Below are 14,089 nucleotides of genomic sequence, written 5' to 3'. Positions count from 1 at the left end.
TAGATCTAGATTCACAGGTGTCATCAGGTGGACTGGATCAGATCTTGACTCCCACACCTTCACAGCCAAAGACGAGGTCATTTTTTAAGTCTGTTAGCGTCACCAAGGTGGTGAGACCAGGTGGGGTGAGTGATCCTGCCTAAATTTGACCTCCATAACACAATCACAAAAAACAAAGTCAAAAAGTATTTCTATCTTATTATAGGTGTGGTGTTATTATGATATTGTACAGCAAGGCTCTAAATAAGCCACATATTTTATTTCAAAGGTGGACTGCTTGTCTTTAAGTACAATGATAGAGATTGCATATGTGTAGACTGTAGAAGGCGAACAGTCCGAGACAGTGAAGATAATGAAGAGACAACAGTGACTGTCTCAGCAGTCCAGGTGCCCAGGATAGGCCACAAGATCAAACTGGTCCTCTCATGCCAGGTATGTGATGATAATAGTAATAGCTTGAATACTTTCCAGCTTAATTGGCCGTAGCTCTGCCTCTGTTCATTTGTACAAATATTCTACCTCAGTGGAAAACTTACCTTCACAAGTTTATCTAGAATGCATAAAGGATTTTTTAGAACTGGAATGTACACTGCCTGGCCAAAAAAAAGTCACCGTTTTGATTTTAAATAAGCAGATACGAAAGAGCCTATGATTGGATCATTATTGCAGTGATTAATGTTTCAGCTGCCAACATTTCTTTTAACCCTAACTGATGCAGTGTGTAGCTTATTTCTTAAACAACCATATTGGAAGACGTATCCTGTGGTCGTGGAAAATGTTACTGTGTTTCAGAAGGGGCAAATTATTGGCCTGCGTCAAGCAAAGAAAACAACAAAAATTGGGTTAAGAACTGTCCAATGCATTATTAAAACCCAGAAGGACAGCGGTGAACCGCCAGCTTCATGGAAGAAATGTGGTCAGAAAAAAAATCTTGAATGATCGTGATTGGAGATCATTAAAAACGCTTGAAGTCATATCGTAAAAAATCAACAGTAGAACTCTCGGCTATGTTTAATAGAGAAAGTAAGAGCATTTCCACACACACAATGCAACGAGAACTTACAGGATTGGGACTAAACAGCTGTGTGGCCACAAGAAAGCCACTTGTTATTGTGGCTAATCGGAAAAAACGACTTCAATTTGCTAGGGAGCATAAAGATTGGACTGTGGAGCAATGGAAAAAGGTCATGTGGTCTGATGAGTCCAGATTTACCGTATTCCAAAGCTATGGGTACATCAGGGTAAGAAGGGAAGCGCTTGAAGTGATGCACCTGTCATGCATAGTGCCCACTGTACAAGCCTCTGGAGGCAGTGTGATGATCTGGGGTTGCTTCAGTTGGTCAGATCTAGACTCAGCAACGTTATGTGGCATCAGTGGATGTTTTCTTCCCTGATGGCACGGGCATATTCCAGGACAACAATGCCAAGATTCAGTGAGCTCAAATTGTGAAAGAGTGGTTCAGGGAGCATGAGGAATCATTTTCACACATGAATTGGCCACCACAGTGTCCTGACCTTAATCCCATTGAAAGTCTTAGGGATGTGCTGGAGAAGACTTTACGGATGGATTCGACTCTTCCATCATTAATACAAGATCACGGCCAAAAATGTATGAAATTCTGGATGGAAATAAATGTTGTAACGCTGCATAAGGTTGTCGAAACAGTGCCACAAAGAAAGGCGGTCCAACAAAATATTAGAGTATGCAATTTTTTTATTTTTTTTGGCCAGGCAGTGTATGACGTCACATACGTAAAAAAATCCCAAAATATGTGGAAGAAAATCGCGACGTGTCCATGATAACATGATATCAGGTTGGCATGTTTTCATGTTTTAGTGACCTGTGCAATTTCACACATGAAAACTGGCTCATGTTATCAGAAATATAGGCTACAACAACTAAATAATCCCATTGCCATGAGGACAAACAAGTGTTTTGAAAAAAAAAAAAATATTCGAAATATGGTTTCATATTATTAATAGAAATGTTTATAGCCTTTAATTACGCACCAGTGAATGCCGCATTGCTGAGTGAGTCTGTCAGACTAAATTAAAGGCAGATGATCAGCATTGGTGAATTGTGAATGCCTGAAATGTAATACATTTTTCTAATATAACACTAGAGGACAATACCTGATAAAACTGCTGTCTTAGTTATGATTTACTTGGCTATTGTATAATCCTATGTACAATATTATCTTTGGCTTAATGTCTAAGACTTTTGAATCTGCTGGTGTACATTTTAGTGTTGAAACTATAGCCAGGGATTTCTCATTTATATGTAAAAAAAAAAAAGACTAAATGAGGCCTACATATATATATATATATATATATATATATATATATATATATATATATATATATATATATATATATATATATATATATATACATTTATAAGTATTTATCGCTTTGTTTATTTTGAATGTTTAATTTTCTGCATCCTCCAGGTAGTTCAAGACCCCCTACTGACTTTCAAGATGATTTCTCATTGTTTTCAAAGTTCTTTGGAGGCTTTCAGGGCTAAAAAGCTCTGGACACAAATATTTTTCCATCCCAACACACCCACTCCCTGCAAGCTACACATAAAACAACTTCATTTTGATTTGACATTTTTAGTGTGTATATAGGTCCAATATATTTGGCAAAAGTATCTATTAATCCAGCATTATGTTATGTACAGAAACTGGTGCAGCGGATGAATTTGTGAATGCCTGGAGTGGTATGGAAACGATTTGTTTACCATTACCATTAAAACCCTAATAAATCAGCTAGTTAAGCTATTAACACTGATGGCCATTGTTTGAGTATGTTTAAGGGCCATTGAAAATGAAAATATAGTCAATGCTTATGGAATGACTCCACAAATGAATTGTCCATGAGAGTGGAATATATGTATAAATTATATTTTTAAAGGTGTTTTCACTCTCAGAGAGAAATAAAGAAAAAACAGTGTGATCTGCCGCCTTTTTTGTTAAACAAAGTAGAAACTGAACACAGATTAAGCATGACTAGCACACCGACTGTAACATTCAGAAAGAGTTGTGACTTGGTTTTGGCAAGAACAATGGGTTCTGTGATAAACATATTTGTTGAAACTCCTCTTCAAAGAAATTTTAAGAAATAATGACTTAGCAAATAAAACTGTGATGGAAAAGAATGAGTACAATTTGGGTTTGGGGCTCTTGAAAATGATGGTATTGATAAGTGGCAGTAGATTATTAATCCAGAGCTTGAAAAGGTTAGCCATCCTCAGAGCAGTGTTTTGTTACCCTGTTCCTAAAGGCCCCTCCAACAGCACACATTTTGAATGTCTCCTTAATAAAACACACCAGATTCAACTCATCAGCTTGTTAGCAGAGTGCTCCGAGACCTGAAATGGGTGTGTCAGATAAGGGAGACATCCAGACTGTGTACTGATGCAGGGTCTTTCCAGGAACAAGGTTGGGAACACCGCTCTAGATTCCAGAGTGTCTTGGTAAAGTCCTGGGTAGCTGCATCCTTACGGTGAGTGCAAAACTGAATTTACCTCTTCAAAACTATCTATTATGATTTGAAAAGTCTTAGACTTCTAATTTCTTTTGTTGATCGAGTCTTGGGTGTGCTAAAGTTTGTTGACCTTTTGAATGGTCTTTTGAACCAAAATTCTTGTCAGCCTGACCAAGTTTTGCCACATCTTGGTACCTTTCTGTACTCGCCTCCTGCAGTTTCCACTGCAACAATTACTCATTGTAATTGACAAATTTCCATCACACTGAACTGAGTAATCTTTAACAAAATGCACATATTATGAATTCATTACTATCATATCTTAAATACTTACCATTTGTACTTAATTTATAATAATGTGGATTATTCAAAGATTTTTTCAGATCAGTTGTGGAGTGAGACTGACAGTCTGAAGAATTCTCTAGTGTAACCATCAGGAACAGTGCACTCATATGCAGCTTATACAACATAAATAAAAAAAAATCTGTTAAATGTACTGTAAAATACCAGCAGCTGTTGTTGCCAGAAATGTACCGTAAAAAAATTGGTTTCAAGCTTTACGGGATGTAATTTTGATGCCTGTATATTTTACGGTTTCACTACCGTTTACTGTATATTATTAAATTAAATTAATATACTAACCTTCTGGAACTACAGTATAAAAGTCTGCTTTTTACTTTAAAATGTATTGTTAAAAACAATAGTAACTACAAAAGGCCACATGATGACTTAAATTTCATTGCTTTTCCAGGAGCAATAGTTAATACACATATAGAGAGACTGCACAATGTTACACAAACATAAAACACCATCAAGGAAACACAAGTGACACTAAAATAATGCAATAAAAATTAAACTAAATAAAATATATCACCAAACACCACAATGTACATAACTGATATTAAAAATAAGAAGAAATATAACTATTCTTATTTAATATAATGACATATTTTGGGTCATGCACAGACTTCCTGGAACGCTCTATTATTGTTTTGACTGTAATTTGAATAATATTTTACTGTAAAACATACGTGCATTCTCTTGTTAATTATTATACACATTTTTACCACTAATTATATGGTAAATTCATACTTTTCACATCCAAAAAAATAAATTTGTACAATATTTTACAATAAAATTACATGTTTTGTTAAATATAATTTTTAAAATATAATTTTAATCATATATGTTAAGGTATGTTTACCATACCCATTTACCAATTTACATATTTTTCTGTAGCGCATTTACATTCATTTACCGTTAAATTTATGGTAATTTCTTTATCAATATTTACTCATTTTGACATTTTCAGTATTGGTCAATAAAACTACTCACTTGGTGTGTTTAGTCCGAAGTATATTAACAGCCCTGTCAATGTATAATGCACATTTTTGTGTTTAGTAAATATTGTGTAAAATCTGAATTTGTTTTACACATTTTGATAGTTGTTCAAGTAATTTCATAACTATCTTTTGCTATCATTAACTTTTGCTGTATATACATATCGGTCGACCACTAATAGTGATATTCACCCCAGACATGTTACAGAAAAAAAAAAATCATCAGCAGTTAATTTTGCAATAGTCTTTTAAACATGATGAATTATGCAAGAAATATTATAGTATACACAATGAACATTTGTCTATTTAGATTTGTAAACAATTGGTTCAGTTTAATTACCAACATAAAATGAGAAAAATCCTCATTAATTTTGCTTTTTCCAATAGAAAACAATGTAGTACCCATACAGTATAGTGTATATAATGTATAGTGAATATTGTATGCAAGCACAGCATTGCTTATTGCGTTGTCACACCTATAATTATTGGCTTTTTAATCAATTTGATCTTTATTTAGTGACACTTATCAGAATGGGACATTTTAAGTTATCTAATGATTATGTGATAAGTAGACACATTGTCCAAAACACCGTAGCTAAGACTAAAGCTCTAGACAACTACATTTTTAAAAAGTTACATTTAAACAGAATGTGTGCAATTTTGGGTAGTTTACTTCTGAAATGTAATCGGGTACAAATTACACAACTAAAATTGCAATCGTTACATAATCTTTTAAATTACTCTTATGTAATCTAATCTGATTACATTTGGATTACTTCCAGATTACTTATTTCATGAAAATGTAATTTGTTAGCCCATATACACTCCATTCATTAATCATTACAGTATATAAATGAGTATATCAAAAAACTATTTGTCATATGTCAGTTTCTGCATTACCTTATGGATTTAATTGTTAACATATCATTTTTTTCTTAACACTAACAACTCAGCAGAAAACTTATGTACATTTTTATTTAAGCTTATATGCTCCATTAAGCTATCTATTTCTGTTTTCAAATATAAAGTAAAACATCTCAGATTTTATTGGATAAACCACCTGTGCTTGATATCTGCATTGGCCTGCAGTGCATCACAGATAAAAGTTAACAATAAACTTGTAATTGTTTTATTACACAAAAGGGCAATGTGTTATATGTAGTTAAGTAATTCCTACCCCAGACACACAAATCTGCCTATAACACAATTTAACAGCAACGGTTACAGATAGAGTTTACCTGTGTGGTGAGATAATTACATTGCGTTCTGTAGTAAGAGATTTCGTGTGGATTGGGATCTTTATAGGTTTTTATAGACCTACTCTGTGGAACCTGAGTCATTACATTTACCTGCATTGTAAACTTACAGAAAAGACCGAAGAGCTGAAATTATGGATCGTCTGCTGAGGAAATGCCGAATCAAGAGCAGCTTGGTCAGAGAGTGTCTGGCTGAATTTTTTGGAGTCTATGTTTTGATAGTAAGTCAATACTTTTTTATAACTGTCTATATATGTCATGTAAACATAGGGTTATTTGTCATCAGTAGAATATTAGTCTTGTGTAGCCATCTGAGGCTGAGACTATAGTGAGGGAATATTAACTGAGGTCTCCAAAGAAGGCTTTCTTGTATTCTCTTAACCCTTAAATGCATGGATGTTTTGCCAAACATTATTACATATCTTTAGTGACCTGGCATGTACAGTATATCTATTCCAAATGAATCTACAAAATTGCCAGATGCTAGTGTCAAATTTTCAAAACATTTTCAAGGCAATTAGAAAATATTTCAATCAAGCATATTCTGCTATATTTTTATGTTTTATTTTTCATACATTAAAGAGAATGCAACAAATATAGAACAGAATTCATTACTTTTATACTGAAATTTCATGAGAAGCAATTGGCTGTCAAACACATATTAAGCTACACATAAGCATTTTCTCAGGCACTTATTGAGTCTTTTAGATGCACAACTTCAAATCATACTGTTCATGTGTTACACTTGCATCATGGCTGTGTCCACTTTCACACCACACAGAGTATAAACTGAGATAATTTTCTCATTTTTCTTTGTCTCTGTAGCTCTTTGGCTGTGGCTCAGTTGCCCAGGTGACAACCTCTCAAAACAGTAAAGGCGACTACCTGTCAATCAACCTCGGATTTGCGCTTGCCACCACATTTGGGATCTATGTGGCAAAAGGGGTATCAGGTATAAAAATCTACTGAAGTTTTGGTACACTACAGGGCCAAATGTATATGGACACTCTCTTCTAATTAACACGTTTGACTCTTCCAGCAATTCCAGTGAAGACAAATTTTAAAGAGATAGTTCACCCAAAAAATAAATATTCTCTCATCATTTACTCACCTCCATGCCATCCCAGATGTGTATGACTTTCTTCTGCAGAACACAAACGAAGATTTTTAGAAGAATATCTCAGTTCTGTAGGTCCATACAGTGCAAGTGAATGGTGGCCAGAACTTTGAAGGTAGAAAAAGCACATAAAGGCAGCATAAAAGTAATCCATACAACTCCAGTGGTTTAATCCATGTCTTTAGAAGCGATATGATAGGTGTGTGTGAGAAACAGATCAATATGTAAGTCCTTTTTTACTATAAATTCTCCTCCCTGTCATAAGGTGGTGATATGCACAAAGAATGTGAATTGCCAAAAACAAAAGAAGAATGTGAAAGTGAAAGTGGAGATTGATAGTAAAAAAGGACTTAAATATTGACCTGTTTTTCACTCACACCTATCATATCTCTTCTGAAGACATAGATTTAATCACTGAAGTTGTGTGGATTACTTTTATCCTGCCTTTATATGCTTTTGGGACCTTCAAAATATTGGGACCTATTTACTTGCATTTTATGTACCTACAGAGCTGAAATATTCTTCTAAAAATCTTTGTTTGTGTTCAGCTGAAGAAAGAAAGTCATACACATCTTGGATGGCATGAGGGTGAGTAAATGAGAGAATTTTCATTTTTGGGTGAACTATTCCTTTTATGCAGTGGTATGCAATGACATTCTAGATTTATGCTTGCAACAGTTTGGGGAGAGACCTTTTCTATTTAAGTATGACAATGCCCCTGTGCACAAAGCAAGGTCCATAATGAAATTGTCTGGTGTGGAAAATATTTATCAGCCTAGAGAAAGCCCAGACCTGAACCCCACTGAACACCTTTGGAGTGAATCGGAACTCTGACTGTGAACCAGGCCTCATCGTCCAACATCAGTGTCTGACCTCACTGGTGCCCTTGTGTCTGAATGCGAGAAGATCCCCACATCCATGTTCCATCTGGTGGAAAGCATTTACAGAAGAGTGGAAGCTGTTAGGGAGGCCAATCTCCCTATTAATGCCAGTGATTTTGAAATTAAATGCAACAAGCATATATGGGCGAGGTGTTTGGATGTCCACATAATTTTTCCCATGTAGTATATACTGTATGTAGGCCTATTTTAAGACATCAATCTCCCAAATATTACAATAGAAGTATTTGTTGTTACGATTATAAAATAGTTATGATTGTATTTCTTTTATACATATGTTTGTGTTCACCTGTGCATTTCATGTATCTCCCACATGTTTAAGGAGCTCACCTGAATCCTGCGGTTTCCCTCAGCCTGTGTTTTCTGGGCAGGTTTTCCTGGACACGGCTTCCATTTTATGTGTGTTCACAGCTCTTAGGAGCATTTCTGGCTGCAGGGACTGTTGCTCTTCAGTATTATGGTGAGTAAGAATCTGAAACTTGTCTAAAGAATAACTTGATCTATCTTATGTTGTATATTAAATAACACATTAAAAGAGACAAGTACATCCATATGATGATGATTTACTACCATGTTTAAGTGTTTTTTCTTTGCTTTTTTATTAGTTTTAATTCATTTTTAAATTAAGCTTTTATTTACAGTATATATATATATATTATTATTTTTTTTTTTTCTTAAATTACTTTAAATGGACTTTGGCATGTCTTTATTTATTTATTTTGCTCTTTTCTTTCTCTTTGTTTGTGATCGTAAAGCACTTACCACTGTGTTTGCAATACTCTAAATAAATAAACTTGCATTGCCTTGCTTTACTATTCATATATGTGTTCACAGATGCCATAATGCATTTCAGTGAAGGGCATCTGACAGTAAGTGGTGCCACTGCCACAGCTGGTATCTTTGCAACCTACCCAGCAGACTACCTGAGTCTATGGGGTGGAGTGGTGGACCAGGTCAGTACTGGAAATCTACTGTTTGAAACAATCAGACTTTTCTTAAAGGGATAGTTCACCCAAAAATGAAAATTCTCCCATTTACTCAACCTCATGCGACCTCAGATGTATATAAGTTTCTTTCTTCAGCTGAACACAAACAAAGAATTTTAGAAGAATATCTCAGCTCTGTAGGTCCATACAGTGCAAGTGAATGGTGGCCAGAACTTTGAAGGTCCAAAAAGCACATAAAGGCAGCATAAAAGTAATCCACAAGATTCCAGTGGTTAAATCCATATCTTCAGAAGTGATATGATAGGTGTGGGTGAGAAACAGATCAATATTAAAGCATTTTTTTACAGACCTACAGTCCTGAGATATTCTTCTAAAATTATTTGTATGTGTTCAGTAGAAGAAAGTCACACATCTGGGATGACATCCATCCATCCATCCATTCATCCATCCACATCAATAAGCCAGATCACCCTAGCAACACTCTAGCAACCAGTCTAAAAACAGCCAAAAAACTTGATGCCAGCAGCAGGTTGTAAGAAAACACAAAACTCCATGTGATTTGCCTCCAAACAGTCTAAATACGTAACCAATGAAGATGCCAATTGTTTATCCAGACTTAGTGTAAATGCTGGGATTGTCAACTCAGAACTGATTTAATGTACTGAGTTTTTACCACAGATAATTGGCACAGCTGCCCTACTTGTGTGTGTTCTTGCACTGGGTGATCGCCATAACACCCCAGCACCTCCTGGTCTGGAGCCTGTCCTGGTAGGAGCAGTTGTCATGGTGATTGGCATCTCAATGGGATCTAATAGTGGATATGCCATCAACCCAGCACGAGACTTTGGGCCGAGACTTTTCTGTTATATTGCTGGCTGGGGTGACGAGGTTTTTAGGTCAGTGACAATCAAACATGCACTCTATTAATGTACATTAAATTTGTCTCGCTACACTGAACATACATTGAGCTATTCTAACCCAGCAAGTAGTTTTTATTTTTATGTAACCCAGCACAATGGGTTGTTTATTCATCCCAAATGCTGGTTTTAGTTTTACAGGCATGCCATCTTAATTTTATCTCATAATGGGTTAATATTTTTAGGTTGTTTTATCCTCTAAAAATTATTAAATAAATTAAAAAATAGCTGGACCCCTGTTGGACAAGCTATTTATTTTCATATTAGGGGGAGTGCAAATTATCACTTTAATGAAAGCAAACTAAGTAAAGTGAACTGCCTGCATTTGCACAACATTATACAATATGCAGACTAAAAGATTAGCATTCAATGTAGACAACAACAGGACTTCTCATTATCTGAGTAACATGAAATAGTGATAAAAAACTAAACAATAATGCAAAAAAGAGGCATTCTTTTGTCTTGGATTAAAAGCTCTGATCTATTTTTCCAGCTGTGGTACAGAATTGCACTTTGTCTTATATATAGGTCTATTTAATATATTTACAATTTAACAGATTTCTGTTGAGTATTTCTGTTAAACTGAAACAGCTAAGTTAATAGTTCCTCATAATATCATATATTATACACTGCCTGGCCAAAATAAAGTTGCATACTCTAATATTTTGTTGGACCACCTTTATCTTTGATTACGGCACATTTGTCGTGGCATAGTTTCAACAACCTAATGCAACATCACAACATTTATTTTCATCCAGAGTTGCATTAATGTTTGGCCGAGATCTAGTATTGATGATGAGAGTGTTGAATCCATCCGTAAAGTCTTCTCCAGTACATCCCAAAGACTTTCAGTGGGGTTAAGGTCAAGGGCGTAGCCAGGAAATTACTTTTGGGTGGGCCTCAATAAAAATGGATGGGCCAGATTTATGCCAAAAAAAAAATTCAGCACATTCAAACAGTTCTTTCACACTTTCAGAAAGCAGAATTTATGCATTTTTAAACTATTTTATAAATATATATTTAAAGTAAAAAAAGAATCTCTAATATTCTGTGTGGGCCTTGGTCTAATTTGGGTGGTCCCAGGCCCACCATGGCCCACCCTTGGCTACGCCACTGGTTAAGGTCAGGACACTGTGGTGGCCAATTCATGTGTGAAAATGATTCCTCATGCTCCCTGAACCACTCTTTCACAATTTGAGTTCAATGAATCTTGGCATTGTTGTCCTGGAATATTTCCATGCTGTCAGGGAAGAAAACAATCCATTGATGGGATAACCTGGTCATTCAGTACATTCGGGAAGTCAGCTGACTTAATTTTATTTCCACATAACATTGCTGAGCCTAGACCTGACCAAATAAAGCAACGCCAGATCATCACACTGCCTCCAGAGGCTTGTACAGTGGGCACTATGTGTGATGGGTGCATCGCTTCATGCGCTTCCCTTCTTACCCTGACGCGCCCATCACTTTGGAATAGAGTAAATCTGGACTCATCAGACCACATGACCTTTTTCCACAGTCCAATCTTTATGCTCCCTAGCAAATTGAAGTAGTTTTTTCCGATTAGCCTCACTAACTAGTGGCTTTCTTGTGGCCACACAGCTGTTTAGTCCCAATCCTGTAAGTTCTCGTAGCATTGTACGTGTGGAAATGCTCTTACTTTCACTATTAAACATAGCCGTGAGTTCTACTGTCGATTTTTGTGACTTCAAGTGCTTTAGTGATCTCCAATCATGATCATTTAAGATTTTTTTTCCGACCATATTTCTTCGCTGAAGTTGACGGTTCACCACTATCCTTCTAGGTTTTAATAATGCATTGGACAGTTCTTAACCCAAATTTAGTGATTTCATTGATCTCCTTAATTGTTTTCTTTGCTTGACGCAGAATTTTTATTTTAGAATTTTTACCCCTTCTGAAACACAGTAACATCTTTTCCACGACCACAGGATACGTCTTCCGATATGGTTGGTTAAGAAATGAGAAGCTACACACTGCATCAGTTAATCAATGCAATAATGATCCAATCATAGGCTCTTAAGTGTTTGCATTTTTAAATCCAAACGGCGACTTTCTTTTTGGCCAGGCAGTGTATAAAACTAGGAAAACATATATTTTTTCAGCATAGAGACTTTACTGTAGTCCAGATCCACATATACTGTAGATACTAAAAACAAGTTTTTTATTGTTGTTTTCAGGGCCGGACATGGATGGTGGTGGATACCTCTGGTTGCAACATGTGCTGGAGCTCTCCTTGGCTCATTACTTTACGAGCTGCTCATCGGAGTACAACATTCAAACTCAGAAACCACTGATTCGGAGAGCCTGACAACAAGAATCCAGCAATCTCTGGAGTTGGAGGGTGTGCAGCCGAACACTGAAACCATTAAAGAAAACTGCAAGGATGGGAACATCTGTACAATGTGAGGAGGAACGGGACAGAAAAGCTCTCGTCACCTCACTGTTAAACTAGAATGAAAATCCTGACAAATTCATGTTGCTACCTGAGTTGTTACTATTTATAATGTTAAAAGTTAATTGTAATAATGATCTTGTTTCTGAATCAGAAACATATTTAATACATAGAATTTTTGAAAATGATTGTTGCTGTATGAACCAGGAGACATTAAGGTCTTTAATATTTGTTTGTGATGTTTTGTAGTTTTTTTTTATAAATATACAGTGATGTGAAAAATGTATTTGCCCCCTTTCTGATTTCTTCTGTTTTTGTGTATTTTTCATACTAAATTGTTTTAGATCTTCAAACAAGATATAACATAAAACAAAGGCAACCTGACTAAACACAATATACAGATTTCAAATATATAATATATATATTTATTTATTGATGCAAAAAAGTTATCCAACACCTATATCACCCATGTGAAAAACCAACTGCCTCTTAAACTTAATAGCTGGTTGTGCCACCTTTAGCAGCAACAACTGCAAACAAACGCTTCCGATAACTGGCATAATGCTGTGATAGAATTTTGGCCCAATATTCTTTGCAGAACTGCTTTAGTTCAGCCACACTGGAGGGTTTTCCAGCATGAACTGCCCATTTAAGGTCCTGCCACAGCATCTCAATCGGGTTCAAGTCAGGACTTTGACTAGGCCACTCCAAACATTTTATTTAGCTTCTTTTGAGCCATTCAGAGGTGGACTTACTCCTTTTGGATTTGCTTTTGGATCATTGTCTTGTTGCATAATCCAGTTGCGCCGGACCAGATGTTCTCCTTTAGGATATTTTGGTACAGAGCAGAACTGATGTTTCCCTCAATAATTGCAAGTCGCCCTGACCCTGAAGCAGCAAAGCATCCCCACAGCATTACACTACCTCCACCATACTTGACCATAGGTTTGGTGTTCTTTTTGTGGAATTCTATGTTTGATTTGCGCCAGATGTAACGGGACCCCTGTCTTCCAAACAGTTCCACTTTCGACTCATCAGTCCACAGAACATTCTCCCAAAAGCTTTGAGGATCATCATGGTGTGTTTTGGCAAAATTCAGATGAGCCTTAATGTTCTTCTGGGTTAGCAGTGGTTTTCGCCTCGCCACTCTTCCATGGATGCCATTTTTGGCCAGTGTCATTCTGATAATGGAGTCATGAATTTTTATTGATGCGAGAGAGGCCTGCAGTTCCTTGGATGTTGTCCTTGACTTTTTGTGACTTCCTGGATGAGTCGTCGCTGTGCTCTTGGAGGAATTTTGGAAGGTCGGCCACTTCTGGGAAGGTTCACTACTGTACCAAGTTTTCTCCATTTGGAGATAATGGCTCTCGCTGTTGTTCCCAGAGCCTTTGAAATAGATTTGTAACCCTTCCCAGACTGGTGTATTTCAATCATCTTTTTCCTCATTTCTGGAATTTCTTTCAACCTTGGCATAGTGTGCTAATGGGTGAGACCTCTTAGCCAACTTCATGCTGCTGAAAATGTTCTGTTTAGGTGTTGATTTGATTGAACAGGGCTGGCAGCAATCAGGCCTGGGTATGTCTATCCAGCTGAACCTCATTATGAATACAGTTTCATAGAGTTGGGGATTTAGTAACTAAGGGTGCAAATACTTTTTCACACAGGCCCAGTTGGTATTTGATAACTTTGCTTTAATAAATAGCATTATCAT

General features: G+C 36.2%; 1 protein-coding gene across 1 annotated transcript; it reads left to right on the top strand.

The window, feature by feature from the left end:
• Nucleotides 1-249: 249 nt before the first annotated feature.
• On the top strand, nucleotides 250-12,953 carry LOC127425631 (aquaporin-3-like). The gene is made up of 7 exons (XM_051671821.1): nucleotides 250-432; nucleotides 6,198-6,306; nucleotides 6,911-7,037; nucleotides 8,424-8,561; nucleotides 8,936-9,054; nucleotides 9,727-9,944; nucleotides 12,164-12,953. The coding sequence occupies exons 2-7, from the start codon at nucleotides 6,220-6,222 to the stop codon at nucleotides 12,390-12,392; spliced, it is 918 nt and encodes a 305-aa protein (XP_051527781.1). The 5' UTR covers nucleotides 250-432; nucleotides 6,198-6,219; the 3' UTR covers nucleotides 12,393-12,953.
• Nucleotides 12,954-14,089: the final 1,136 nt, after the last annotated feature.

The sequence above is a fragment of the Myxocyprinus asiaticus genome, chromosome 34 (assembly GCF_019703515.2).
Source record: "Myxocyprinus asiaticus isolate MX2 ecotype Aquarium Trade chromosome 34, UBuf_Myxa_2, whole genome shotgun sequence".
In the NCBI taxonomy this organism is placed as follows: domain Eukaryota; kingdom Metazoa; phylum Chordata; class Actinopteri; order Cypriniformes; family Catostomidae; genus Myxocyprinus; species Myxocyprinus asiaticus.
This window is presented reverse-complemented; position numbering and strand designations above follow the sequence as displayed.

Bases quoted from the DNA above. Each gene is read 5' to 3' on its own strand.
- LOC127425631 (XM_051671821.1), top strand. From the start codon at position 6,220: ATGGATCGTCTGCTGAGGAAATGCCGAATCAAGAGCAGCTTGGTCAGA. The intron at 7,038-8,423 runs GTATAAAAATCT...CACATGTTTAAG, and splicing joins TGTGGCAAAAGGGGTATCAG to GAGCTCACCTGAATCCTGCG. The intron at 9,945-12,163 runs GTCAGTGACAAT...TGTTGTTTTCAG, and splicing joins TGGGGTGACGAGGTTTTTAG to GGCCGGACATGGATGGTGGT.